Source organism: Delphinapterus leucas, chromosome 19, assembly GCF_059928025.1.
Source record: "Delphinapterus leucas isolate spDelLeu-1000000601 "Yukka" chromosome 19, BTC_Dleu_Yukka2, whole genome shotgun sequence".
Taxonomy (NCBI): domain Eukaryota; kingdom Metazoa; phylum Chordata; class Mammalia; order Artiodactyla; family Monodontidae; genus Delphinapterus; species Delphinapterus leucas.
In genome coordinates this window covers 40,538,220-40,565,169 of record NC_143147.1, presented here as the reverse complement: position 1 = coordinate 40,565,169, position 26,950 = coordinate 40,538,220, and the positions used below count along the sequence as shown (strand labels likewise).

General features: G+C 37.7%; 1 protein-coding gene across 19 annotated transcripts in view; it reads right to left on the bottom strand.

Annotated features, from left to right (window-relative positions):
• Nucleotides 1–589: 589 nt before the first annotated feature.
• The window catches only part of RAD51C (RAD51 paralog C), a 31,723-nt gene continuing 5,362 nt past the window's right edge, over nt 590–26,950 (bottom strand). For 2 of the 19 annotated variants that reach the window (XM_089900928.1, XM_089900921.1), the window contains exons 5-9: nt 19,499–19,630; nt 12,807–12,873; nt 12,036–12,096; nt 5,360–5,423; nt 3,676–4,625 (exon numbers count right to left, since the gene is read on the bottom strand). In XM_089900928.1, coding sequence (XP_089757054.1) covers nt 4,389–4,625; nt 5,360–5,423; nt 12,036–12,096; nt 12,807–12,873; nt 19,499–19,630 — 561 coding nt within the window. In that variant the 3' untranslated portion in view covers nt 3,676–4,388. The other 17 variants (XM_089900929.1, XM_022552639.3, XM_089900923.1 and 14 more) reach the window with 17 other exon arrangements.

The window sequence follows — 26,950 nt, the reverse complement described above, 5'->3', positions numbered from 1 at the left end:
AAAAGAACTGTACCTGGAATCTCACTGGTATCTGATTTAGAGGTTATTTTAATGAGACTTTGTACTTTAGAGTTGATGCTGGAATGAGTTAAGACTTTGGGGGCTGTTGGGATAGAATGTATTTTGCATGTGAGAAGGACATGAATTTGCGGGGACCAGCGGCAGAATGCTATGGACTGAAATGTGTCCTCTCAAAATTCATATGTTGAAGCCCTACCTCCAACGTGACTATTTGGAGATAGGGCTTTTAGGAGGTAATTAATGTTAAATGAAGTTATAAGGGTGGATTTCTCACAGGATTGGTGGCCTTATAAGACAGGAAGAGAGAACGGTCTCTATCTATGCGCATTCACCTAGGAAAGTCCTTGTGAGCAAACAGTGAGAAGGCAGCTGTCTGCAAGCAAGGAAGACAGCCCTTACCAGAACCAGACCATACTGGGACACTGAGAAAATACCATGAGAAAATTCTGTTGTGTAAGTCTATGGTATTTTGTTTCTGCAGCCCAAGCGGACTAAGTGTATATTATAACTAGAAAAATATCTTTTCAGCAGCACAACTTTGAAAGGCTGTATGAAAATTTTATTTTAAAAGAGTTGCAAACAAAAAGAAATACACTTGGCTTTGTCAATATTCAGGGTCTCATTTTTTTTTAACATCTTTAGTAGAATATAATTGCCTTACAATGGTTTCTGCTTTATAACAAAGTGAATCAGTTATACATACACATATGTTCCCATATCTCTTCCCTCGTGTCTCCCTCCCTCCCACCCCTCTAGGTGGTCACAAAGCACCGAGCTGATCTCTCTGTGCTGTGCGGCTGCTTCCCACTAGCTAGCTATTTTACGTTTGGTAGTGTATATATGTCCATGCCACTCTCTCACTTTGTCACAGCTTACCCCTCCCCCTCCCCATATGCTCAAGTCCATTCTCTAGTAGGTCTGTGTCTTTATTCACGTCTTGCCCCTCGGTTCTCCGTGACCACTTTTTCCCCTTAGATTCCATATATATGTGTTAGCATACGGTATTTCTGACTTACTTCACTCTGTATGGGACTCTAGGTCCATCCACCTCACTACAAATAACTCAGTTTCGCTTCCTTTTATGGCTAAGTAATATTCCATTGTATATATGTGCCACATCTTCTTTAATCATTCATCTGTTGATGGACACTTAGGTTGCTTCCATGTCCTGGCTATTGTAAATAGAGCTGCAATGAACATTTTGGTACATGACTCTTTTTGAATTATGGTTTTCTCAGGGTATATGCCCAGTAGTGGGATTGCTGGGTCGTATGGTAGTTCTATTTTTAGTTTTTTAAGGAATCTCCATACTGTTCTCCATAGTGGCTGTATCAATTTACATTGCCACCAACAGTGCAAGAGGGGTCCCTTTTCTCCACACCCTCTCCAGCATTCTTTGTAGATTTTTTGATGATGGCCATTCTGACTGGTGTGAGATGATATCTCATTGTAGTTTTGATTTGCATTTCTCTAATGATTAATGATGTTGAGCATTCTTTCATGTGTTTGTTGGCAATCTGTATATCTTCTTTGGAGAAATGTCTATTTAGGTCTTCTGCCCATTTTTGGATTGGGTTGTTTTTTTGATACTGAGCTGCATAAGCTGCTTGTAAATTTTGGAGATTAATCCTTTGTCAGTTGCTTCATTTGCAAATATTTTCTCCCATTCTGAGGGTTGTCTTTTGGTCTTGTTTATGGTTTCCTTTGCTGTGCAAAAGCTTTGAAGGTTCATTAGGTCCCATTTGTTTATTTTTGTTTTTATTTCCATTTCTCTAGGAGGTGGGTCAGAAAGGATCTTGCTGTGATGTATGTCATAGAGTGTTCTGCCTATGTTTCCCTCTAAGAGTTTGATAGTGTCTGGCCTTACATTTAGGTCTTTAATCCATTTTGGGGTCTCATAGTTCTTTTAAAGTACAGTGTTATAATGCTTTATAAAATGACCTCTTAACAGTATCTGATGCCTGGTAACACTGATATTTATCACTTAACAACCCCCTTACTCTCTTGACGTTATGATTTGAGTAGACAGAATATTAAAATGACAGGTAATTTTTTATAATGACTGCATTAATTATAATAAAAACAAATGGGGCTTCCCTGGTGGCGCAGTGGTTGACAGTCCGCCTGCCGATGCAAGGGACGCGGGTTCATGCCCCGGTCCGGGAAGATCCCACATGCCGCGGAGCGGCTGGGCCCGTGAGCCATGGCCGCTGAGCCTGCATGTCTGGAGCCTGTGCTCTGCAACGGGAAAGGCCACAACAGTGAGATGCCCGCGTACCGCAAAAAAAAAAATATATATATATATATGTCTTAAAGCGCTCAAAAATAAGATAGTTACAATTAGCTATCCCATACTAAAGTAGTCATTTGAAATTAGTCTTACATAATTAGGATGACCATAAGCCTGATTTGCCTGGGACAGTCCTGATTTATGTCCTGGTATAACTGTTAGCAGTGCCTATTTTCATTCTTTAAAAAGTCCTTGCCAACTATGGTTAGTCTATGTATAATCAATTACAGAATAATTACATTTTTTAAATTTTATGAATTTAGTGTTCAGTCTGGGACAGGAAATACCAACTGTCACTGAAGTCTGGAAAATATGGTTGTCACGGTATATAATATTCAATTACTTAAATAATTTTCTTCCACTGGGAGTCAAAGTAAATTTTGTAAATGAATTAAGAAGCACTAAGAACCAGGTACCAAAACATTTTTAAATTTTGAAACCACTCAAGAATCCAAATTTTTAATTTATTCAAGCAGTATTAAGATTATTCAAAGGAAAATGTCAATACACCTAGAACTGGATCACACCATGTTTCAAAAATATAGAAATAAATGACTGTGAGCTTATCAACTTGACAACATAGATATATGTTCCAGTCAATGTTCTAGATGGGATAACAACTCTAAAGTCCTTCCTTTAATGTTACAAAATAACATTAAAAAATGAACAAATGACTTAGATTTTAGGATTGGGGTCACTAAAATCAGACTGGTCATCCAAAATGTGTATCCTACTCATAAACTGAATGTAATGATATGCTGACTCATGGTGCTGGCTTTTCTTCATAATAGAAACATGTCATTTTTAAGAATTATCAAAGCTACATTTAAAGAGGAGAGCACAATAGGAATGTGAAAAAAACCTTTTCTTCCTAGAAATGTCTAGGCAATTGGCAAAGAAAGGAGGAGAAAACAGTCTGAATATTAAATTCAGATTGGTCACAAGCGATCAGCTTTCCACATTTGCAAAATACAATAACTGTATCACCTCTGCTGAATGTTACTGAAAATGAAAACAGGGTTAAATACAACTGTAGAACACTGCTTAGTTTAGAAAAACTCTTTCAGAGAATCCTATTTGTTAAGTATTTTCACTTAATATAGACCTGATCCATTCATTCACCATTCACTTAATATAGACTGGATTCATTCACGCCATAGTGTTTATATTCTAAACTAACGAGTCTACTACTTGTAAGCACTGCATCTCTCACAGCATCAATACATATGTATACTCTGAGACTAGTCTTTGGATTCCTTTTCTTCCTCTGAGTCCCGTGACCGCTTCCGGATATTCAATGAACCTTCTGTTTGCAATGGACATGCAGTAGCAACAACAGCATCTCTAAATCCCTGAGGCTGCAAAATGAAAAAATATACAAGTATGCTGTAAGAACATCTAAAATAACAACTGGTCTTCCAAATATTTTAAAGTAATTGATAAAAGAGCTACTTTATTCTTGGGATAGAAGTTATCAACCACTGTGAATGAAGAGGATAAACCTCAAAGATAGCCAGAGCTATAATAGGGTAATTTTTATCTAGAGTATGTGTATGTTTTTACTTATACATACACATACACAGAAATATAGTACATTATAAAAATATCCTCTAAAAGTCAATCCTAACAAACTTTACAGTGGCTCTATTAGAAGAGGTGAAAGGAATTAACATGCACTAATTACTTAGGTACTTTAGAAATATTTTCACAATTAAATACTCTAATGAATTGGGAGATTGGGATTGACATATATACACTAATACGTATAAAACAGATAACTAATGAGAACCTGCTGTATAGCACAGGGAACTCCACTTCGCTGTACAATAGAAACTAACACAACATTGTAAAACAACTATACCCCAATAAAAATACATACTCTAAAATAAAATGTCTCGATTAGATACTTTAAATGCACCTGGGCAGTGCAAAGACTAAGTAGATAATTCAGTTTCAGAATCTCCTTCTATTTCTGTTTTTGTCCTTAAAAAATGAGACACTAAGAATATATCTCATTCAACACTATTGATAAATATGCATTATTTTTAGCCAAAAATTTATTTTCTATGATGTAAAATTACTGGAAAATTAACACTTTAAAGTGGGATATAGGGCTTCCCTGGTGGCGCAGTGGTTGAGAGTCCGCCTGCCGATGCAGGGGACACGGGTTCGTGCCCAAGTCCGGGAAGATCCCACATGCTGCGGAGCGGCTGGGCCCATGAGTCATGGCCCCTGAACCATGGCAGCTGAGCCTGCACGTCCGGAGCCTGTGCCCCGGAGACGGAGAGGCCACAACAGTGAGAGGCCCGCATACCTCAAAAAAAAAAAAAAAAAAAAGTGGGATATATTTCACTTATATGTGGAATCTAAAAAAATAACAAGAAACTAGTGAATACAACAAAAAAGAAGCAGACTTAGATACAGAGAACAAACTAGTGGTCACCAGTGGGAAGAGGAAAGTGGGGAGGGGCAATAATGAGGTAGGGGATTGAGATATACAAACTACAACACTATGCATAAAATAAACTACAAGGATATTATTGTACAACATGGGGAATATAGCCAGTATTTTACAATAACTATAAATGGAGTATAACCTTTAAAAATTGTGAATCACTATAATGTACACGTGTAACTTACATAATATTACATATCAACTATACTTCAATAAAAAAAGAAAAAAGTGGGATACATTTGATGACTATGATAGATCTATCAAAATGAGTAATGCTGGTATTTTTTTCTTTTCTGAAAATCTTTAACGACTTTCACTTTAAAAATCTAATATCCTGACATTACACATGGCACGGAACACACTCCCCTATAAATAAGTATTTCCTCTGTTCTTAGGAATAAATCTCAGTTTAATTGTGACTAGAGAATTCTTTACATATACTACTATTTTGGGGATAATGTTCTAAGCATCAAAAGCTGTCCTCAAATATGCTTGCTGCCTACAGAAGTTAACAGAAGCAATTTGTAAATGCTCTCTTGAGATAATTACTGCCCACTAACACCAAAATCCCACTCTAATCAAATAATACTGACTGTGATTTGAAATGGTACTGTAGCATCCTTCTGGCTTGGTGATTTGTACAATGTTGCCAACCTGCTTAGAGAAAAAGAATAAATATACACAAACACGTGATCTTAATTAATTAGTTCAGAAGACTGATTTCATAATTTAAATTCATAGCTTTTAATTATAATTCTATTATTTTGTTCTCTAAGAACACAGAAAGCAAAGAAATATCAAAAATACTCCCTTAAAACAAGAGCTATATGTATACATGTAATAATTATTACATATAATAACAATAGGGGCATCCCCAGTGGCACAGTGGTTAAGGATCCGCCTGCCAATGCAGGGGACACGGGTTCGAGCCTTGGTCTGGGAAGATCCCACATGCTGCGGAGCAAATAAGCCCATGCGCCACAACTACTGAGCCTGTGCCCTACAGCCGCGAGCCACAACTACAGAGCCCATGTGCCACAACTACTGAAGCCCATGCGCCTAGAGCCCGGGCTCCACAACAAGAGAAGCCACCGCAGTGAGAAGCCCGCGCACTGCAACGAAGAATAGCCCCCGCTCGCCGCAACTAGGGAAAGCCCGCGTGCAGCAACAAAGACCCAACATAGCCAAAAATAAAATAAAAATAAAAATAAATTAAAAAAAAAAAAACCCACAATAGATTTGTTTACATAACTGAAATTTTAAAACAACCAAAAAGGCCAATGACTGATTCAAATAAATTATTTTATACATGACAAGATACTATTTACACTTAAGAAAATAAAGTGGAAGAAAATATTTAATGAGATTGGAAAATATTAATAATATATGAAGTATAAGTTATACTGTATGAGCCCACATTTATGAATAAGTTTGTACATATACATTATATAGAAAAATTACTAAAAGACTACAATCAAAGGGACTTCCCTGGTGGTCCAGTGGGTAAGACTCCGTGCTCCCAATGCAGGGGGTCTGGGTTCGATCCCCGGTCGGGGAACTAGATCCCGCATGCATGTTGCAACTAAGATCTGGCGCAGCCAAAATAAATAAAGAAATATAAAACTACAATCAAAAAGTTAAGTTGTTGTTACAAGGTAAAAGTTGTTTTTTTGTTTGGTTATCTACATCTTTCAAACTTTCTACAGTACTTGTGTATTTTTTTACGTGTTATAATGGAAGTATTAAGACAATTTCTTGGTATTTAAATGAGGAACACATACTCATATTATACTAATACAAATAATCTAGGAAAACACATTCTTTCAAAATGCTTATGTTCAGAAAAATCGCTGTCAAGACAGGACAAGGTCTGTTTAGGTATGATTTTATTGTGTACTCTACAAAGTAAATAAGATAAAACTGAAAGCTGAAAGTAGTTGAGAAATAAAATTCTAAACTCTTATTAACTATGCTCAAATACCGTAACAGCAACAAATACAGTTGACCCTTGAACAATGCAGGGGTTAGGGGCACCAACCCCGCGCAGTCCAAAATCCAAATACTCTGCTTCAAAAACAAAGGAATTGATAAATGAGTCACCCAAAGGCAGGAAGCTGAAACAGTTTAGATAGAATCAGGACTCAAACCCTAGCTCTTTTAACTCCACATACTCTGATCTCTAATTGAACACAAAAAAACTCTTCCCCACACTTAAAGATCTGTAAAATGAAAATACAGATACTACATTTATTGAAAAAAATCTGCCTATAAGTAGACCCATGCAATTCAAACCCTTGTTGTTCACTGGTCAACTGTATAAGAAAAAAAAAATTTTTTTTTTTTTGGCCGCACCATGTGGCATGTGGGATCTTAGTTCCCTGACCAGGGATCAAACCCGCACCCCCTGCAGTGGAAGCATGGGGTCTTAATCACTGGACTGCCAGGGAAGTCCCTAAGCAAAAACTTTTAAAGTGTCTTTTAAAAATTACTTTAAAACTGATATAATTTATTCACAATAGCTAAAAGGTAGAAGCAACCCAAGTGTCTGACAGATGAATGGATAAACAAAAGGTGGTATATACATACCATGGAATATTGCTCAGTCTTAAAAAGGAAAGGAATTCTGACATATGCTACAATGAACCTTGAAGACTTTACGCTAAGTCAAATAAAGCCAGTCACAAAAGGACCAATATTGTATGCTTCTGCTTATACGAGGTGCCTAGAGCAGTCAAATTCATGGAGACAGAAGGTAGAATGGTGGTTCCCAGGGGCTGGTAGGAGGGGAGGATGGGGAATTAGTATTTAATAAGCATGGAGTTTCAGTTTGGGAAGATGAAAAAGGTCTGGAGATGGATGGTGGTGATGACTGTAAAATAATATGAATGTACTTCATGCCACAGAATCGTACACTTAAATGGTTAAAATGGTAAATTTTATGTTACATATACTTTACCACAATTTTTTTTTTTGGCCGCAGCACGCAGAACGCAGGATCTTAGTTCCCTGACCAGGGATCGAACCTGTGCCCCCCTACAGTGGAAGTGCAGAGTCCTAACCACTGGACGCCAGGGAATTCCCTACTTTACCACAATTTTAAACAACTGATATAACTGTACAAAATAAGGATTCTAACTTAGAGAAAAATCATAGCCTCTCAGAGTTAAACGGATCATTTCTTTAAGTGTCATATAATGTTGATTTGTTTTCAAAAATAATTCAAAAAGACATCTTGGTTTATGATGGTACTCTCTTAATTTTGAAATTGGCCCCTACTCAGGCATAATTCAAAAGAGAAGCAATCAGAGACCATCATCCATTAGCTTTTAGGTTTGTTCTTTCAGGATGAGAATAGAAGAATCCAAAATGTCATATCTTTGTAATAGCAACTGTCTGCATAAATAAAATAACTGTTAAGTAATATGTAATATAAGAATAATTGTGTTAGGGAGTGAAATCATCAACTTTTACAATGCTTTAGGGCTGATGGTCTATCTTTAACGCAAAATAAAACAGAAAAAATAGAGGCATGGAGTATTTAAATCTATCTTATTAAAAAAAATCACACTTTTGTTTTTGTTTGTTTGTTTTGCGGTACGCGGGCCTCTCACTGTTGTGGCCTCTCCCGTTGCGGAGCACAGGCTCCGGACGCGCAGGCTCAGCGGCCATGGCTCACGGGCCCAGCCGCTCCACGGCATGTGGGATCTTCCCAGACCGGGGCACGAACCCGTGTCCCCTGCATTGGCAGGCGGACTCTCAACCACTGCGCCACCAGGGAAGCCCAAAAAAAATCACACTTTTTGATTCAATGAAACAAAAATTAGCTAACCTTCTGAAAAAGTAGTATCTAAATCACCTCATATCACCATATGTCCAAAAAGGTACCCAGTACATCCAACTTTTCTGAGAAAATTATTAAAAAGCAAATAAGATTTTAAGAAGCATTTATATGTTTATTAATAATCCTAACATCAAATGGGCATTAAGTATTAAGGTTGAAAATCTTCCTCAAATTTCTAGGTAAAAATAAAATTTATATTTCACGTCTGCATCTCAAGAGATTTTTTTCTTTTTTGTGGTACGCGGGCCTCTCACTGCTGTGGCTTCTCCCCTTGCAGAGCACAGGCTCCGGATGTGCAGGCTCAGCGGCCATGGCCCACAGGCCCAGCCACTCCACGGCATATGGGATCTTCCTGGACCGGGGCACGAACCCGTGTCCCCTGCATCGGCAGGCGGACTCTCAACCACTGCGTCACCAGGGAAGCCCTCAAGAGATCTTTTTAAACAACAAACTAAACCAAAGAATCACTTGGCTCATGGCCCCAGCTGAGATGAAGCTTAACATATGGCTGAACTACATAGTTTAGGTCAGGAAGAAACAAGACAGAAGCACCATTTGTGCTTTAAAACTGAGACACATATGAAACACTGCGCGGGGGTGTTGATGTATTACTCCACTCTACCACCAGATCTCCTTGGCAAACAGTGGTATAATTCTGAACAATCTTGGCCTCATCTTATCATGAATATGCAAACTGGAGGAAAACCCACACAACATACCGGACAGAGACAAAAGTATTTCTCTTAATAACTATTGGAATGTTATTCCATTATTAATCAAAGGGTAAAAATCAGGCGTTTCTAGTGAAGATGGGGACTGGGGCATGAGGCGGAACACTTAAATTCAATTCTCAATATAAATGTGGCTAGTCAAGGTCTTTAGTTTTCTGCTCAAACTATAAGTGTTCATTTTTATAACTATTTTCCCCCAGCATGAGTTTCTATTTCCATCCTTTCAAGATAAACTAAATTTTAAAACACATACAAGATTTCATACAACTTTAATAACTTAAAGATATCAGATTTCAAACAATGAAGAACAAAACTATGTTGATTTTATTAAATGAGGTCAACTTATTCTGATTCTATAAAGTATGTACACTACTTATCATATATCTACAGCCTAGGAAAAAAAGCAGTTTGGAGAAAAAGGTTTTTACCTAAAAAGGAGGATAAGAGCTATACCTTCAGATTCGCTGGCAATCAATGCAATAATACAATTACATTATAGAAACAGCCATTATAGGAGAAAAGGAATGGACTCTATTATAAAGTCAGCTAAAAAATGTGGATACTACTACCTATTTCATAGTTATTTGGAAAATAAAATGAAATTATATATATACATACACAGAGCACTTAGCATAATAAAGAACAGTTAATAAATATTCAAAAAATGGTAGCTGTTATTTACTACTTTTTAATCTTTCTGTGCCTTGATCTTCTCACTGCTAGTGATAATCGGTACAGCGTTTTCTAAGTTATTGAAGGACTCACAGATATAGAGAATAAATTAGTGGTTACCAGCGGGGAGAAGGAGGGGGCAATACAGGAGTAGGGGATTAAGAGGTACAAACTACTATGTATAAAATAAGCTACAAGGATACACTGTACAACACAGCATATATAGCCAATATTTTATAATAACTATAAATGGAGCATAACCTTTAAAAATTGTGAATCACTATACTGTATACCTGTAACTTCCATAATAGTGTATATCAACTATATTTAATTTTTTTAAATAGTTATTGAAGGGATTATATGAAATTATATGAAATGTTGTATACAAGGTGCCCAGTTAAATACCTAGCACAAGCAAGCACTTATTAAAATGATAGTATGGGATACAGGTAAAAATTCACAGAACAGCACATTTCCCCTAAATCTATCTCTTCAATGTCAGTGTTCTACGCCACTCTCTAATTTCTTGGGAAAGATTAGTAAGAAGCTGAAGTCATAAAATGGTTAACTCTTAAGAAAGTAAGCATGGTTTTCTGATCTCATGGGTGCCTAACCAATGCTAACTTCTAGAATTTCACAAAGGCAGCAAACTTCTCCTTCTGACGAATGCATAAAGAGATGAAAGAAACATCTTTCTCTGCTCCTATCATTTTTCTCACTTCTTAGATGTATTCTATTAGTGAGTATGTAATACTAGAATAATAGTGGAAGACTACTACTGTATACTAGCTCAAGGGGAACTTCTAATAACATTTAAATAGTGGGATGTGCTTTCCAGAAACCTAAATCTGGGAAAATATAAGCGATATGTTCAAAAGACTCTCATCTGGAGAACTGCTGCCAAATCTTTACAATAGGGTTTTTTGCTGAGAAAAGAATTGCTTTTGTGAATCCAGTACACAATGACTTATTTACAGAATTGGAGGGACGGGAGTTGAATGTAAAGCACTATGTATCATGGAGAAAAAAAGTTACCTGAGGTCTTTGGAAATGCCAGCTTTAAAAGAGACACAAACTGCATGAACTAGTTATAAAAGATGTATACAAATATAATAGGGTCAGCTATGAGCTCAGGGTCAGTAAAACCTAACTTGGTCAGGCTTGATTTTTTTCACTTTGTACAAGAATGAAGAAATGCAGAAAAAGAAATAGATAGTATCTCTGACCAGACTCAATATGTCTTTAAGCAATCCTTTTTTCCATTTTTGCCCACATGCTGTCTCAATTTCCCTATTTTATTGGAGTATTTCCAAACCAAGTTCTCTAGGTTATACCAATTAACTTCAAAGCAGAGATGTTGGCATAAATCTAACATTTCTAGAAGTATAGAATAAAAGACTCCACGGCTTTCAATTGCCTATTTAAAAAAAATGAAAGGTGGTTTGTTCACTTGCTCAGCAGCTTTAAAAACAAAGGTTTCATGCTGCCACAGTTTTATTTTAAAGAACAATACTTGTGAAAGGCAAGTAAGTAACTGGATAATAAAAGTAGGACAGGAAAATATAAAAGAAAACAAAAACAGACACAATTTCACACAGGAAATACATTAACAAACTAAGAAAAACCATCCTATTTTCCACATAACCTAAAGCTAACCTCAAAAGTTTTCCTTTTGTCCTGATTTTACTCTTCTTTCAATCCCTTCCAGGAACACAGAGTACCTACCTCCCTCTGCGTGGTTAATAAATGGTACTTGATTTCAAAGAGCTTTAGAAGGTAGCATTCTTTGGCCACCTACTCATTTCAGGAGCACCCCATCATTTCAATATTCCGAAGAACTTCCTAGGTCGTTAAATGTGCAGTATAACAACATGTTTCTGTGTTTGCTCTAGGTAATGAAGGCAACAAAAGCTTTAGTTCATGGGGCACTGTAGACCTCATCCACTGGACTAGCTCTAAGAAACTGGTAAGTGTTCAGTGTAGTGAACCCAATACTCAGAATTTTTAACTTATTTCTATACTGACCTTCGCTTCTGGTCCCAATGAAAGATTAGCCGTATTGTAGCAGCATGCCCCCAACTTTCCCCTGAGGCAAAAAGAACACGGTAACTGACTGAGTTATAAGTCTCTCAGAATGCCTCTGACCAAATACAGTTTTACTTTGCTTAATTTAACATAACAAAAGTATATCTGGTTTCAAAAAACCTGGTACATGGGTAACATCCTGAGATTAATAGATTTTCACCTATCTGTGGCAATGCTGCAGATCATTATCACTATCCTCTATTTTCTTTTAGAAAACTTTATAGTTCGAGTCAACATATTTGTCAATCTTCCTTATCATCAGGCTTACTAACGTATTTCAGACCACCAGAAGAAAAGCAAAAGCTCTGATAGAATATTCTTAAAGATTTTAGTACAAATAAACCTTGAAGCACTGTGTTCTAACAAAGCCACGAGTAAGGTTAGTCATAAGCCTATTCATTACAGTTTGATTTGTATTTAAATGGATTCACCACTCCTCCTAAGACTGCGCTTTCTGAGGGAGTCATCTTATGAATATTTATATGCTAAGTACCTGACACAAGAGTTGCCAGAGAGTAGATGCTCAATAAATGTTAAACAACTGAAAGGATGAGTCAGTATCTAAAGGCACTGTGCTCCACACTAAGATTTATCAGTGAATAAGACAGTCTTCTCTACTTTCATGGAGCTTACAGTACTCAACAAGTATCAGATGAAAGAGGTAGAAAAAAATGTATTTAACTAAAAATGTTTATTTGATTAATTGCCTACCCAGTGCAGGAACCAGCAAGGCCTGATTTTTATCAATCTTTGTTGTCATCTGATTGGTTAAAATTACCTACAAAAACAAAACGTGAGAAAATTAGGTGAGTCTCCTCCCAAATTTAGCAAGTAAATAGTCACGTGATTTTAGTATTCTGAATATAATCTAATTTAAAGGAAGATATATGTAGGTAATGAAAACTTTTCTCATATATTTTTTAGATATTACCCATAAAAATGAGTAAAATTATCTGAATACATGATTCTACTGAATATAAAACATTTTTTAACAGACTAGAACAAAGAAGTTCTTATTGTGATAATGGAAGAAAAAAAATATAGTAGATAATACATAAAGGTCTAAAGAGACCATGTGTAAAAACTTCATAACTAGGAGCACAGGAAACATGGGAGTCTGTGTTCTTTACCACTGTTGCCTCTCTAGAATATATTTACTCAAAGGAATATAAAATCCTTAATAAATAACTCAATGTTTATACTTTTAGGGGAGAGATAGTATTACCATTTATGATTTTACAGAAAAAAACTGAGGCAAAGAATTATGAGAAGAGATCTAAAATCATAAAGAGAGCACAGTATAAGTAGAAGAACTGGGAAAAGATAAAACCCAGTAACAGATCAACTGACCCAAAAATTATGACTATGCTAGTCTGCTGGTAATAGAGATATAGTTGTTGCCTTACTCACAGATGCCCTCCAGGCTAAAAATATTGCTAATTCTTTTGGATTAAATAGTGGCCTATAGAAAAGATTCCATGTTTAGAAAGATAGTAATTTTATTTTATATACTTATTCTTTGGCTGCACCGCATGGCATGAGGGATCTTAGTTCCTCAACCAGGGATCGAATCCGTGCCCCCTGCAGTGGAAGCACGGAGTCTTAACCACTGGACCTCCAGGGAAGTACCGAAAGATAGTAATTTTAGAGTAGAGATAAAGAAAGTGTTTAAGGCTACCTTAATATAGTAAAAGTCAGATTATCTGGTACCTTCTCATCTAAAATTCTCCAGAAATGGTTATTTTAAACATTGTTCCAATACAGATCTTCCCTCCAGAAATAAGACAGATACTAGTTCAAGCTGAAACTGATAAAGAACTTCTAAGAAAAGCAATAAGAAAAGATACCTACTCTAAAAAAGTCATCTATTTCTTAAGAAAACTGAAAAGAAAAGGCTGTTTGGCTGTACCCACCACAGTGGTCAACACCCTAAAGTTTCTGTTTATCTACGAAGGAGAAATCTGTGATCCATCTAGATCTCAGTCAAGCACAAACTGGATGACAGCACTTCCTCTTAGTTCCTCTCCCCTTAAGTGCCATAGTGGTTTTCCCATGTGTTACCTTATTCCAGGTATCTCAGAACAAGCTAAGCAGGAATTTAAATTGGTAATTCACTGAAATATATGTCTTACTGGCATCCACAACATGTTGAACAATACTCTTTACACACTATCAAGTGTTTAATCTTTAGCAACTGGGATATTTACTCACACCAACACTTTTTGGTTAAAGGTGCACTATTCAATTCTGCAGCCATGGGCCACATACAGCTTTTTAAAACTAAATTAATTAAAACTAGAAATTCACTTCCTCTGCAGCATTAGCCACATTTCAAGTGCTCAACACCCATGGAACTACTATATCAGACTGAGCATTTTCATCTTTTTTTCTTTTTTTGGCTGCATTGGGTCTTTGTTGCTGTGCTCAGGCTTTCTCTAGTTGCAGCGAGTGGGGGCTACTCCTCATTGCGGTAGGTGGGCTTCTCATTGCGGTGGTTTCTCCTGTTGCAGAGCACAGGCTCTAGGCGCGCAGGCTTCAGTAGTTGCGGCACGTGGGCTCAGTAGTTGTGGCTTGTGGGCTCTAGAGCACAGGCTCAGTAGTTGTGGCGCACAGGCTTAGTTGCTCCATGACATGTGGGATCTTCTCAGGCCAGGGATCAAACCCGTGTACACTGCATTGGCAGATGGATTCTAAACTACTGTGTCACCAAGGAAGTCCTGAGCATTTTCTTCTTTGTAGAAAGCTCTACCAGACAGCATTGGCTTAGAGAATATTACACATCTTACACATTATCCATTACACATCTTGAGGAAATTGTAAATAGACATACTGGCTTACCAGTTTTTCAACATCCCAAAATAAGAATTTGCATTGTTAGCATATACTTATAATTAACAGTATTTCTGCAAAAATGTTGGGTTTACCATGACATAAATGAAAATTACTGTGTGATTACTCCAAGCTCCTAAAGAATGAGTCTTGGGAGTTCCCTAGTGGACTAGTGGATAGGATTATGGGCTTTCACTGCCATGGCCTGGGGTTCAATCCCTGGTCAGGGAATTGAGATCCTGCAAGCTGCGCAGCACGGCCAAAAAAATTAAAAAAGAATGGGTCTTAAAATAGTGAAGTGGGGACTTCCCTGGTGGCGCAGTGGTTAAGAATCTGCATGCCAATGCAGGGAACAAGGGTTCGAGCCCTGGTCTGGGAGATGCCACATACCACGGAGCAACTAGCCCCGAGCGCCACAACTACTGAGCCTGCACGCCTAGAGCTGGTGCTCCACAACGGGAGAAGCCACCGCAATGAGAAGTCCACGCACAGCAACGCAACTAGAGAAAGTCCGCGCGCAGCAAGGAAGACCCAACGCAGCCAAAAATAAATTAATTAATTAATTAAAAAAAAATAGTGCAGTAATAATCACTTTAAAATTATAAACTTCACTGCTTTAAAAATACTTCTGTGGGCTTCCCTGGTGGCGCAGTGGTTGAGAGTCTGCCTGCCGATGCAGGGGACACGGGTTCATGCCCCGGTCTGGGAAGATCCCACATGCCACGGAGCAGCTGGGACCACGGGCCATGGCCGCTGAGCCTGCGCGTCCGGAGCCTGTGCTCTGCAACGAGAGAGACCACGACAGTGAGAGGCCCTCATACAGCAAAAAAAAAAAAAAAAAAAAAAAAAGAAGCCAGACATAAAAGACCACATATTGTATGATTCTATTTATATAAAATATCCAAAAAGACAAATCCATAGAGACAGAAAGCAGACTAGTGGTTGTTAGTGGCTGAAGGGAGGGTGCAATGGGGAATGATGGTTAATGGGTAAGGGAGTTCTTTTTGGGGGTGACGAAAATGTTCTAAAATTAGATAGCTGTGATGGTTGCACAACTCTGAAAATATACTAAAAAGCACTGAACTATGATTTAAAAGGGTTAATTTTATGCTATGTTAATTATATCTAATAGAGCTGTTAATTTTTCTGATAATAATCAAATAAATGCACCTCTAGAAGGACTCTCTCCGTATCAGTCTGCAAAGACTTAAAAGACTCAAAGTTGGTAAAGAAGTGGGAAAACAAGAATTCTCATGCATGTTATACACATGAAATTAACATAATATTGTAAATCAAAATATGTCAAAAAAAAGTCTACCTTCTATTTTAGAAAAAAAGTATAATTGGAATCTAATCAAGAGGAAACATCACAGAAACCCAAAATTGTAACTTTTTTTTTTTTGCCAAGCCATGTGGCATGTGGGATCTTAGTTCCCCAACCAGGGATTGAACCCGTGCCCCTGCATTGGGAGCACGGAGTCTTAACCACTGGACGGCCAGGGAAGTCCCCACAGAAACCCAAAATTAAAGAGATAATCTCTAAAATCACTGGCTTCTATTCTTCAATACAGCAATGTCACAAAAACAAAGAAAGGCAACTAAAGAGATACAACATCTAAAGGCAATATGCGATTCCAGTTGGCAAAAAGAATGGGAAAAATTTGCTGTAAAGGACATCATTGGGATAATTGACAGAACAGGAATATGGATTATATACTAAAGTGCTGTATCAATATTAAATTTCCTACATTTGATAACTATACTGTGGACACATATGAGAATATTTCTTGTTCTTAGGAAATACACACTGAATATTATCAGATAAAAGGATATGATATATGCAACTCTTTTCAAAGTGTTCAGAAAAATATATACATAAACTCTGTGTGTGTGTTTGTGTATGTATAGAAAGAGAGTGGGGAGAGAGAAAAAGAATGAAAAAGCAAACCTTGGGAAAGGTTACATGGGAGTTCTTTATATTATTCAAATCAACAAAATAAATAAAATTCTATCTTTTCCCCACTGAACTGAAAAAAAAAAAGAAAAAGAAAGGATTCCCATTCATTGTTGTAGAGAATATACTTTGGGATATGCTTTCTGAGGGCAATTTGATAATATATTACAAAAGGTTTAAAAATAGGGATATCTCACTGGCTTAATACTTTCAGAAATGACTGGACACACGGACAAAGAAGCATATATAAAGTTGTTGACTCCAGTGTTTTACATGGTGTTTTACATGGTGAAACACTGGAGCCAACTTTAAAGACAATCAATAGAGAGAGAGGTGGTTAAAAAACTATGCCACAACCATACAGTAGAATACTATATAGATGTTAAGGTAAGGTACATTTATAAAGTAGTATGTATGGGAAGAGGTTCATAGTATATTAAGTAAAAAACAACTGTTTGCTTGATTGATTTTAATATGATTTCACTTAAAAATATGTATATGTTTACACAGAATAAGTTTGGAAAAATATATACAACAAACTCAACAATAATCATCTCTGGGTAATAGATAATATAATTGCTTACTTTCTACACTTTCGATTGCTTAAAACTTTTTTTACAGCAAGCAAATATAACTTAAAATTGTAAAATGTACTTATTAGCAAAGGTCATACATGCTTCTATAGATGCTAACTGGGAAATTAAAAATCAAACAAAGAAGAATTTATAAACTAAGACGAGAAAGTATACACTCAACCCACAAAGTCCTACCTCTAGAAGTAGCTACTGTAAATGTTTTGGTCCTTTCAGATCTTTTTTTCATATGTATAAATATAAATGCACATATATAACTTCTGTTTTCTTCAAAAATTGGGATCACAGGGCTTCCCTGGTGGCGCAGTGGTTGAGAGTCTGCCTGCCGATGCAGGGGACACGGGTTTGTGCCCCGGTCCGGGAAGATCCCACATGCCGTGGAGCGGCTAGGCCCGTGAGCCCTGGCCGCTGAGCCTGCGCGTCAGGAGCCTGTGCTCCACAACGGGAGAGGCCACAACAGTGAGAGGCCCGCATACCGCAAAAAAAAAAAAAAAAAAATTGGGATCACACTAAATATATTATTATGTAAGTTGAATTTTTTCACTTACTCATATATCTGGATATATTTTCTTCCATGTTAGTGCATGTATATTTACATTACTCTTCTTAAACACTGCATAGTATTCCATGTTGTTATTTAGATTACTTTTTTTTTTTTTGGCTGAGCCGTGCAGCACAGCTTGCAGGATATCAGTTCCCCAATCAGGGACTGAACCCAGGCCATGGCAGTGAAAGCCTGGAATCCTAACCACTAGACCACCAGGGAACTCCCTAGATTACTTTTTTAATCAGAAAAGATGAAGCTATTTCTGTTAAAAAACAAAAACCTAAGGAACTATGCAACCCATTAGCTTTGAGTGCCCCCTACTGGGGACTCTTCACTGATATTAACAGAATGCTAAATTACAAATTAATGCCAAGAAATAATTCAAAGACAGGACACTATGTTTTCAGCATATGGCAAAAAAAATCTAAAAACTCAAAAGAAAAAATGTATGTTTTGAAATTATTTTATTGAGGAGTTATTTACATATGATGTATTACAGCCTTGTGCAAAGGACTCTAATTGGTGGTGAAGACAAGAAAATCAAGGTAAGCAGTTTGATCTTCTCCCATCTCCCTCTCAGACAAGTGTGTATATTTGTGTCAGTGGTAGGATGAGGTTGCAAAGAGAGAAGTGAAAACAGGCAATAAAAAAAAGTTTTTACCTCACTCCTTTTTTTTGTTTGTTTTTGTTTTGGGTTTTTTTTGGCCACAAACACACAGCACGCAGGATCTCAGTTCCCCGACCAGGGATCGAATTCGCACCCACTGCAGTGGAAGTGCAGAGTCCTAACCACTGGACCACCAGGGAATCCCCTACCTCACTCCTTTTATCTCTTTACTTCTGAACTTATCCTTATGTCTCTCCTCACACTACAAATCTAGAAGTGTTAGCTCCACCTCTAAACATCTAGGTTGTTTACACTATGTAATTTTTCTATCCGAGTCTGTGATTATACACTATGTAATAATCAAAGACTCAAGAGTAAAAGAAAAATAGGGATGTTGGAAGAGCTTACCTGAAAAACGTCAAGTATGTTACAAAGAAAACAATGCAATTAGCAAAGATGGCATTTCTTTATCAAAGTCCATTTTTATAATATGGCATCTTGATTATGCTTTTTATTTGCCAGGAAAACTGATATACAACACTTATGACTGGATTTAATATTTTTTATAGAAACCAAACCAAAACAAAACTACATTCAGAACTGTATATCTATATTATTTGCTTTTAGTCAAGCAAATTCTATTTTTGCTATTTCTAGACTGTAACATTTTATTTTTTTACTTTTATTTATTTATTTAGGTTTGGTCATGCTGTGTGGCATGCGGGATCTTAGTTCCCTGACCAGGGGACCACTGTGCCCCCTACAGTGGAAGCATGAAATCCTAACCACTAGACTGCCAGGGAATTCCCTAGACTTTAACATTTTATATAATCTTGACTTTATAATAAAACTCCCTTTAGTAGTAATACTTACAGCTAATCTGTGGTTATTTGCAAGGCTGATCATTTGCTGCGCTAGGCCATTTAGTAACCGAGTACGAAGGGACAGGTCATCTAGGTCATGACGAAAAGGAAAAGCAATACCATCCACTATCACTAATCGAACCTAAATAAAGAAGAGATAATGATATTAGGTTTGGTATTTAAAATAAAATAATAAATGGCAACCAAAAAGCAGAGTCCATCACAGGAAAACAAAAAACAAAAAACCTTAAAATCCAGCGTTCTATTTCCAACTCTCTCCAAAGGCTTCATTTTGGTCAGGTATACATCTGTTCAATGCTTTCTGCACTAGTCACCAAAAGTTAAAATGTACTCTGGTTTGATAATTTATCATCTTAAAAAAGTAATTCAACAAAAGAAAAAGGGGCAATTACAATTTTCTTGCAATTTGCCACTACACCCAGTCTTTACAGAGGTGTACTGATGAAAAGCACTTGAAATCTTAGCAAAACCAATTTCTCAACTAAATGTCAATTTTACCTTCAGGGTTCTTTTTATGTTGAAAAAAAAAACCAAACGCTCAAATATTAAATTATAAACCCTTTTTCAAAAGCTTGATTTTTTTTTTTTTTTTTTTTCAGTACACGGGCCTCTCACCGTTGTGGCCTCTCCCGTTGCGGAGCAACAGGCTCCGGACGCGCAGGCTCAGCAGCCATGGCTCACGGGCGCAGCCGCTCCGTGGCATGTGGGATCTTCCCGGACCGGGGCACTAACCCGTGTCCCCTGCATCGGCAGGCGGACTCTCAACCACTGCGCCACCAGGGAAGCCCGATAGCAGTACTTACTACATGGAAATCAGCAAGCAAATCAGTTACAGATCAGGACTTGATTTGTTTTGCTGGTTGTCTAGACTTTTAATAAAGCGATGGGAAAAAAATGTCATAATCAGATTGACCTTAAAAATGTGCTGTGTCTGTAAGAACAGACTTGTGGTTGCCAAGGGGGAGGGGGGTGAAGGAGGGAAGCATCACTTTGCTGTACCGCAGAAATTAACAAGACACTATAAATCACCAATACTTCAATAAATTTTTTTAAAGTGTTCTGTCTGTATCCACTGCATTGTGAACTACACAAAAAAATGAGGAAATATGCTTCTACTTTTGGAAAATGAATCCAATAACTAGGAATGATCATTAACTCAAATCAAAAGAAGAAAAATACTCCACGGGAAAACACTATATAATTGCAAGTTTTGGTCCTAGGGTATTTGCAACGAGTCCCAAATACCTAGGGCATCCAAGGACCTCTCTGCTCAAACCAGAGGAGCTATACGGCCTAACCTATAATGCAAGAATAGAAATAGGCTGTTTTCCTCTCTACAGTACAGATTTGACTGAAAGTGGCTGAAATACAAAGATCTGGACTTCTGTTAAGTGGTAACTGTCACACTCATGGCTTTTCTCCAAGCTTAGGGAGCAAGCTCCTGAATATGCTCTGGTGAGTTTCCTTGGTCTCTCAAAAGGCAGATTATACCGAATAACAGAAAGTCGATGAAGTACAGAGTTTGAGTGGGTAGAATAAAACAAGCATTGTCAAACAAACAAAAACCAAAAATCAAGCACTGTCATTCAACTCATAAAAGCTGAAATTAAAAAGTCACCAACATGGGACTTCCCTTGCAGTCCAGTAGTTAAGACTTCACCTTTCAATGCAGGGGGTGCAGGTTTGATCCCTGGTCGGGAAGCTAAGATCCCACATGCCTCGCGGCCAAAAAACCAAAATATAAAACAGAATCAATGATGAAACAAATTCAATAAAGACTTTAAAAGTGGTACATATCAGGGACTTCCCTGGTGGTGCAGTGGTTAAAAATCCGCCTGCCAATGCAGGGGACACGGGTTCGAGCCCTGGTCCGGGAATATCCCACATGCCGCGGAGCAACTAAGCCCGTGTGCCACAACTACTGAGTCTGTGCTCTAGAGACCCAGAGCCACAACTACTGAGCCCACCTGCCACAACTACTGAAGCCTGCACATCTACAGCCTGTGCTGTAGAAGCCACCGCAACAAGAAGCCCACACACCACAACGAACAGTAGCCCCCACTCACTGCAACGAGAGAAAGCCCGCATGCAGCAATGAAGACTCAACGCAGCCATAAATAATAAAAATCTTTTAAAAAATGAGAAAAGAACCATTTAAATAAATAAATAAAATAAAATAAAATAAAAATGGTCCACATCAAGAAAAAAAATCTTAAAGAAAAAAAGTTACCAGCGTGAATTTTTATTTTGGTCGTGCCCTGTGGCTTGTAGGAAACTTAGCTCCCCTCGACCAGGGATCAAACTCATGCCCACTGCAGTGGAAGTGCAGAGTCCTAACCACTGGAAGGGAATTCCCTCCAAAGTGAATTTTTTAAAATAAAAATTAGGACTCCAAGAGAGTTTTAAACTCTTTATGTTTCAAAATCATTTTGTGTAGTGTAATTCCCTTCTGCCAGCAGTTCTTTCCTTTGTGCAACTAACAAAGAAGAAATTTTGGGTAAATGGACCATGGGATGACTCCATTTGATATTCCTTCTTTTCTTACTATTCACTGACACTGAGTGGTTTATTAGAGATATGAGGTCTTTCCCATATCACAGATAAATTGTTCAGTGTAGAAAAATGAAAAAACTGAGGATGTATCAAAATTCTGTAATGTCAGCAAAATAACCATATTTTCCATTTTCACAAAATAAGGCTCAATAAAGACCCCATAGGGCTTCCCTGGTGGCGCAGTGGTTGAAGGTCCGTCTGCTGATGCAGGGGACATGGGTTCGTGCCCCGGTCCGGGAGGATCCCACATGCCGCGGAGTGGCTGGGCCCGTGAGCCATAGCCGCTGAGCCTGCGCATCCAGAGCCTGTGCTCCGCAATGGGAGAGGACAACACAGTGAGAGGCCCACGTACCACAAAAAAAAAAAAAAAAAAAAAGACCCCATAAAGAAAGAATATAAGAACATAAAAATTGTGAGAAGCACTTAAGAACGTACTTCCTGTCACAACCAGTCGTCTAGATTTCTGGTCTTTTTACCTCTTAGGGAAAAATCCTCAGTAAGTGGTGCTGGGAAAACTGGACAGCTAAATGAAAAAGAATGAACACCATACACAAAAATAAACTCAAAATGGATTAAAGACCTAAAGGTAACGCCAGACACTATCAAACTCTTAGAGGAAAACATAGGCAGAACACTCTATGACATAAATCACAGCAAGATCTCCTTTGATCCACCTCCTAGTGTAACGAAAATAAAAACAAAAATAAACAAATGGGACCTAATGAAACTTGAAAGCTTTTGCACAGCAAAGTAAACCATAAACAAGATAAAAAGACAACCCTCAGTATGGGAGAAAATATTTGCAAATGAAGCAACAGACAAGAGATTAATCTCCACAATTTACAAGCAGCTCAGTATCAAAAAAACAAACAACCCAATCAAAAAATGGGCAGAAGACCTAAACAGACATTTCTCCAAAGAAGACATACAGATGGCCAACAAACACATGAAAAGATGCTCAACATAGCTAATTATTGGAAAAATGCAAATCAAAACTACAGTGAGGTATCACCTCACACCAGTCAGAATGGCCATCATGAAAAAATCTACAAACAATAAATGCTGGAGAGGGTGTGGAGAAAAGGGAACGCTCCTACACTGTTGGTGGGAATGTAAATTGTTACAGGCACTATGGAGAACAATATGGAGGTTCCTCAAAAAACTAAAAATAGAGCTACCATATGATCCAGCAATTGCACTCCTGGGCATAAATCTGGAGAAAACCAAAATTCGAAAAGATATTTACATGCACCAAATGTTCATTGGAGCAGTATTTACAATAACCAAGACATGGAAGCGACCTAAATATCCATCAACAGATGAATGGATAAAGAAGATGTGGTACATATATACAATGGAATATTACTCAGCCATAAAAAAGAATCAAATAATGCCATTTGCAGCAACATGAATAGACCTAAAGATTACCATACTAAGTAAGCCAGACAGACAAATATCATATGGTATCACTTATATGTGAAATCTAAAAAATGATACAAACGTATTTACAAAACAGAAACAGACTCACAGACTTAGAAAACAAACTTATGGCTACCAAAGGGGAAAGGTGGGAGGAGAGAGATAAATTAGGAGGTTGGGGAAGAAAAAAAGGAAAAACAGAAATGGTAAAAATTCATCAAATTCCTCAACAACAGTAACACAGGAAGCTAATCAATTCAGCAAAAAAATACACCTCTGTTGTTTCACTTTCATCATGCTTGTTAATGTAAGCAAAAATATCAACCAGCATTTATGTTAAAACAGTACCTGTTCCTCAGTGAGGGGAGCAACTTCTTTGCTGAATTGGACAGCCATCAAGTGCTTATTGGTAGCTTAATTTTGCCAAATAATGGCATAGGTCAGATATGGATAAATAAGTTTAGCAAAGTTCAAATCGATGAAAACCTCTTAGGGAAAAATCCTGATGTAAACAAAATGCAAGAAAATTCTGTAATAGTCAACCTTATGGTCCATATTTTGAGGAAAATACAGAAATTTATTTATTTATTTATAGCCACACCGCATGGCTTGTGGGGTTTTAGTTCCCTGACCAGGGATCAAACTCAGGCCCTTGGCAGTGAAAGCACAGAGCCCTAACTACTGGACCACCAGGGAATTCCCCAGAAAATAATTTATAACCAGAAATAAATGGTAACTAGAGCTCATCAATGAATTTGGTAAAGTTGCAGGATACAAAATTAATAAACAGAAATCTGTTGCATTTCTATACACTAACAACAAAAGATCAGAAAGAGAAATTAAGGAAACAATCCCATTTACCACTGCATTGGTGGTGGGAATGTAAAATGGTTCAGCAACTGTGAAAAACAGTTTTGCAAGGCCTCAAAAAGTTAAACATAGAATTACCATATGATCCAGCAATTTTGCAACTAATAACTAAAAAATATATAGTAAAAGAAACAAGGGAATCAAAATCGTATACTAGAAAATAACTGTCTAATAAAAAAAAGAAGGCAGTAATGGAGAAATTGAGAAATAAGGTATAAGACATATAGAAAAAAAAAAAACAGCAGAATGGCAGAAGTACCTCCCTATGAGCAAGCATGTTAAACGTAAATGAATTAAACTCTCCAATTAAAAGGCAGAGATTGGCAGAATGGATTTAAAAAATAACCCAACTGTAGGCTTTCTACAAGAAACTCACTTTAAGTCCAAAGATACATATAAGTTAGGTGTGAAAGGATGGAAAAAGATATTCCCTGCAAACAGTAACCAAAGAGAGCTGGAGTGGCCAGACAAAAGAGACTTTAAGACAAATACTGTTACAAGAGACAAAGAAGGACACTGTATAATAACAAAAGGGTCAGTCCATTAAGAAGATGTAACAATCATAGGGAATTCCCTGGCGGTGCGGTGGTTAGGACTTGGTGTTTTCACTGCCATGGCCTGGGTTCAATTCCTGGTCAGGGAACTAAGATCCCGAAAGCCAAAAAAAACAAAAAGAAGATATAACAATTATAAATATATAGAGACCTAACAACAAAGCCCTAAAATATATAAAGCAAAAACTGATAAAATTAAAGAAAGAGGACTTCCCTGGTGGCATAGTGGTTAAGAATCCACCTGCCAATGCTGGAGACATGGGTTCGAGCTCTGGTCAGGGAAGATCCCACATGCCTTGGAGCAACTAAGCCTGTGCATCACATCTACTGAGCCTGAGCTCTAGAGCCCGCGAGCAAAAACTACTGAAGCCCACGTGCCTAGAGCCTGTGCTCCTCAACAAGAGAAGCCACCGCAATAAGAAGCCCACGCACCTCAATGAAGAGTAGCCCCCACTTGCTGCAACTAGAGAAGGCCCGCGTGCAGCAAAGGAGACCCAATGCAGCCAAAAATTAATTAATTAATAATTTTTAAAAATAAATTTTTTTTTAAATCAAAGAAAGAAACAAGACAGTTCTACAGTAATAACTGGCAATTTCAAACAGCTCATATTCAATGATGGATATAACTGGACAAAAGATAAACAAGGAAAGAAAAGACTTAACAACACTATAAATCAACTAGAATTAGCAGATCTATACATACAACACTCCACTCAACAGCAGACTACACATTCTTCTCAAGTGCACATGGAACGTCCTCCTGCATAGACCAGATGTTAGGTCACAAAATAAGTCTCAAATTTATAAAGATGGAATCATTGGTATCTTCTCTGACCAGAATGGAATAAAATTAGAAACCAACAAAAGGACATTTGAAAAATTCACAAGTATGTGGAAATCAAACAACACACTCTTTTTTTTTTTTTTTTTTTGCGGTACGCGGGCCTCTTACTGTTGTGGCCTCTCCCGTTGCGGAGCACAGGCTCTGGACGCGCAGGCTCAGAAGCCATGGCTCATGGGCCCAGCTGCTCCGCGGCATGTGGGATCTTCCCGGACCGGGGCACGAACCCATGTCCCCTGCATCGGCAGGCGGACTCTCAACAACTGCGCCATCAGGGAAGCCCAACACACTCTTAAATAAACAAAGAGTCAAAGAACTCAAAATGGAAATTAGAATGTACTTAAAGATAAATGAATATTAAAAAATAATATACCAAAATTTATGGGATACAGTAAAAGCAGTGCTCAGAGGAAAATGTACAGCTCTAAACAACTATATTTAAAAAAAAAGGGAATTTCCTGGCAGTCCAGCAGTTAGGACTGCACACTCTCATTGCCAAGGGCCTGGATTCAATCCCTGGTTGGGGAACTAAGATTCCATAAGCCACATGGTGCAGCAAATAAATAAATAAATGTTTTTTAAAAAAGAAATAAAGATCTCAAACCAATATCCTAAAATTCTACTTAAAAGAACCAGAAAAAGAAGAGCAAACTAATCCCAAATAAAGTAGAAGAAAGTAATGAAAATTAAAGTGGAAATAATCAAAATAGACAAGAGACAAACAATTGGAAAAATCACTGAAATCAAAAGTTGATTCTTTGAGGGACTTCCCTGGTGGTGCAGTGGTTAAGAATCTGACTGCCAGTTCAGGGGACACAGGTTCAAGCCCTAGTCTGGGAAGATCCCACATGCCGTGGAGCAACTAAGCCTGTGCGCCACAACTACTGAGCCTGCATGCCACAACTACTGAAGCCCACGTGCCCAGAGCCCGTGCTCCGCAGCAAGAGGAGCCAGCGCAATGAGAAGCCCATGCACTGCAACGAAGAGTAGCCCCTGCTCGCCACAACTAGAGAAAGCCCGCGCGTGGCTATGAGGGACCCAACGCAGCCAAAAATAAAATGAATTAATTAATTAGTTTTTTAAAAAAGAGAGAGATTTTTAAAAAAAAGAAAAAGAAAAAAAGTTGATTCTTTGAAAAGATCAACAAAATTGACAAGCCTTTAACTAAAGTGACTAAGAAAAAGAGAGAAGGTGCAAATCACTC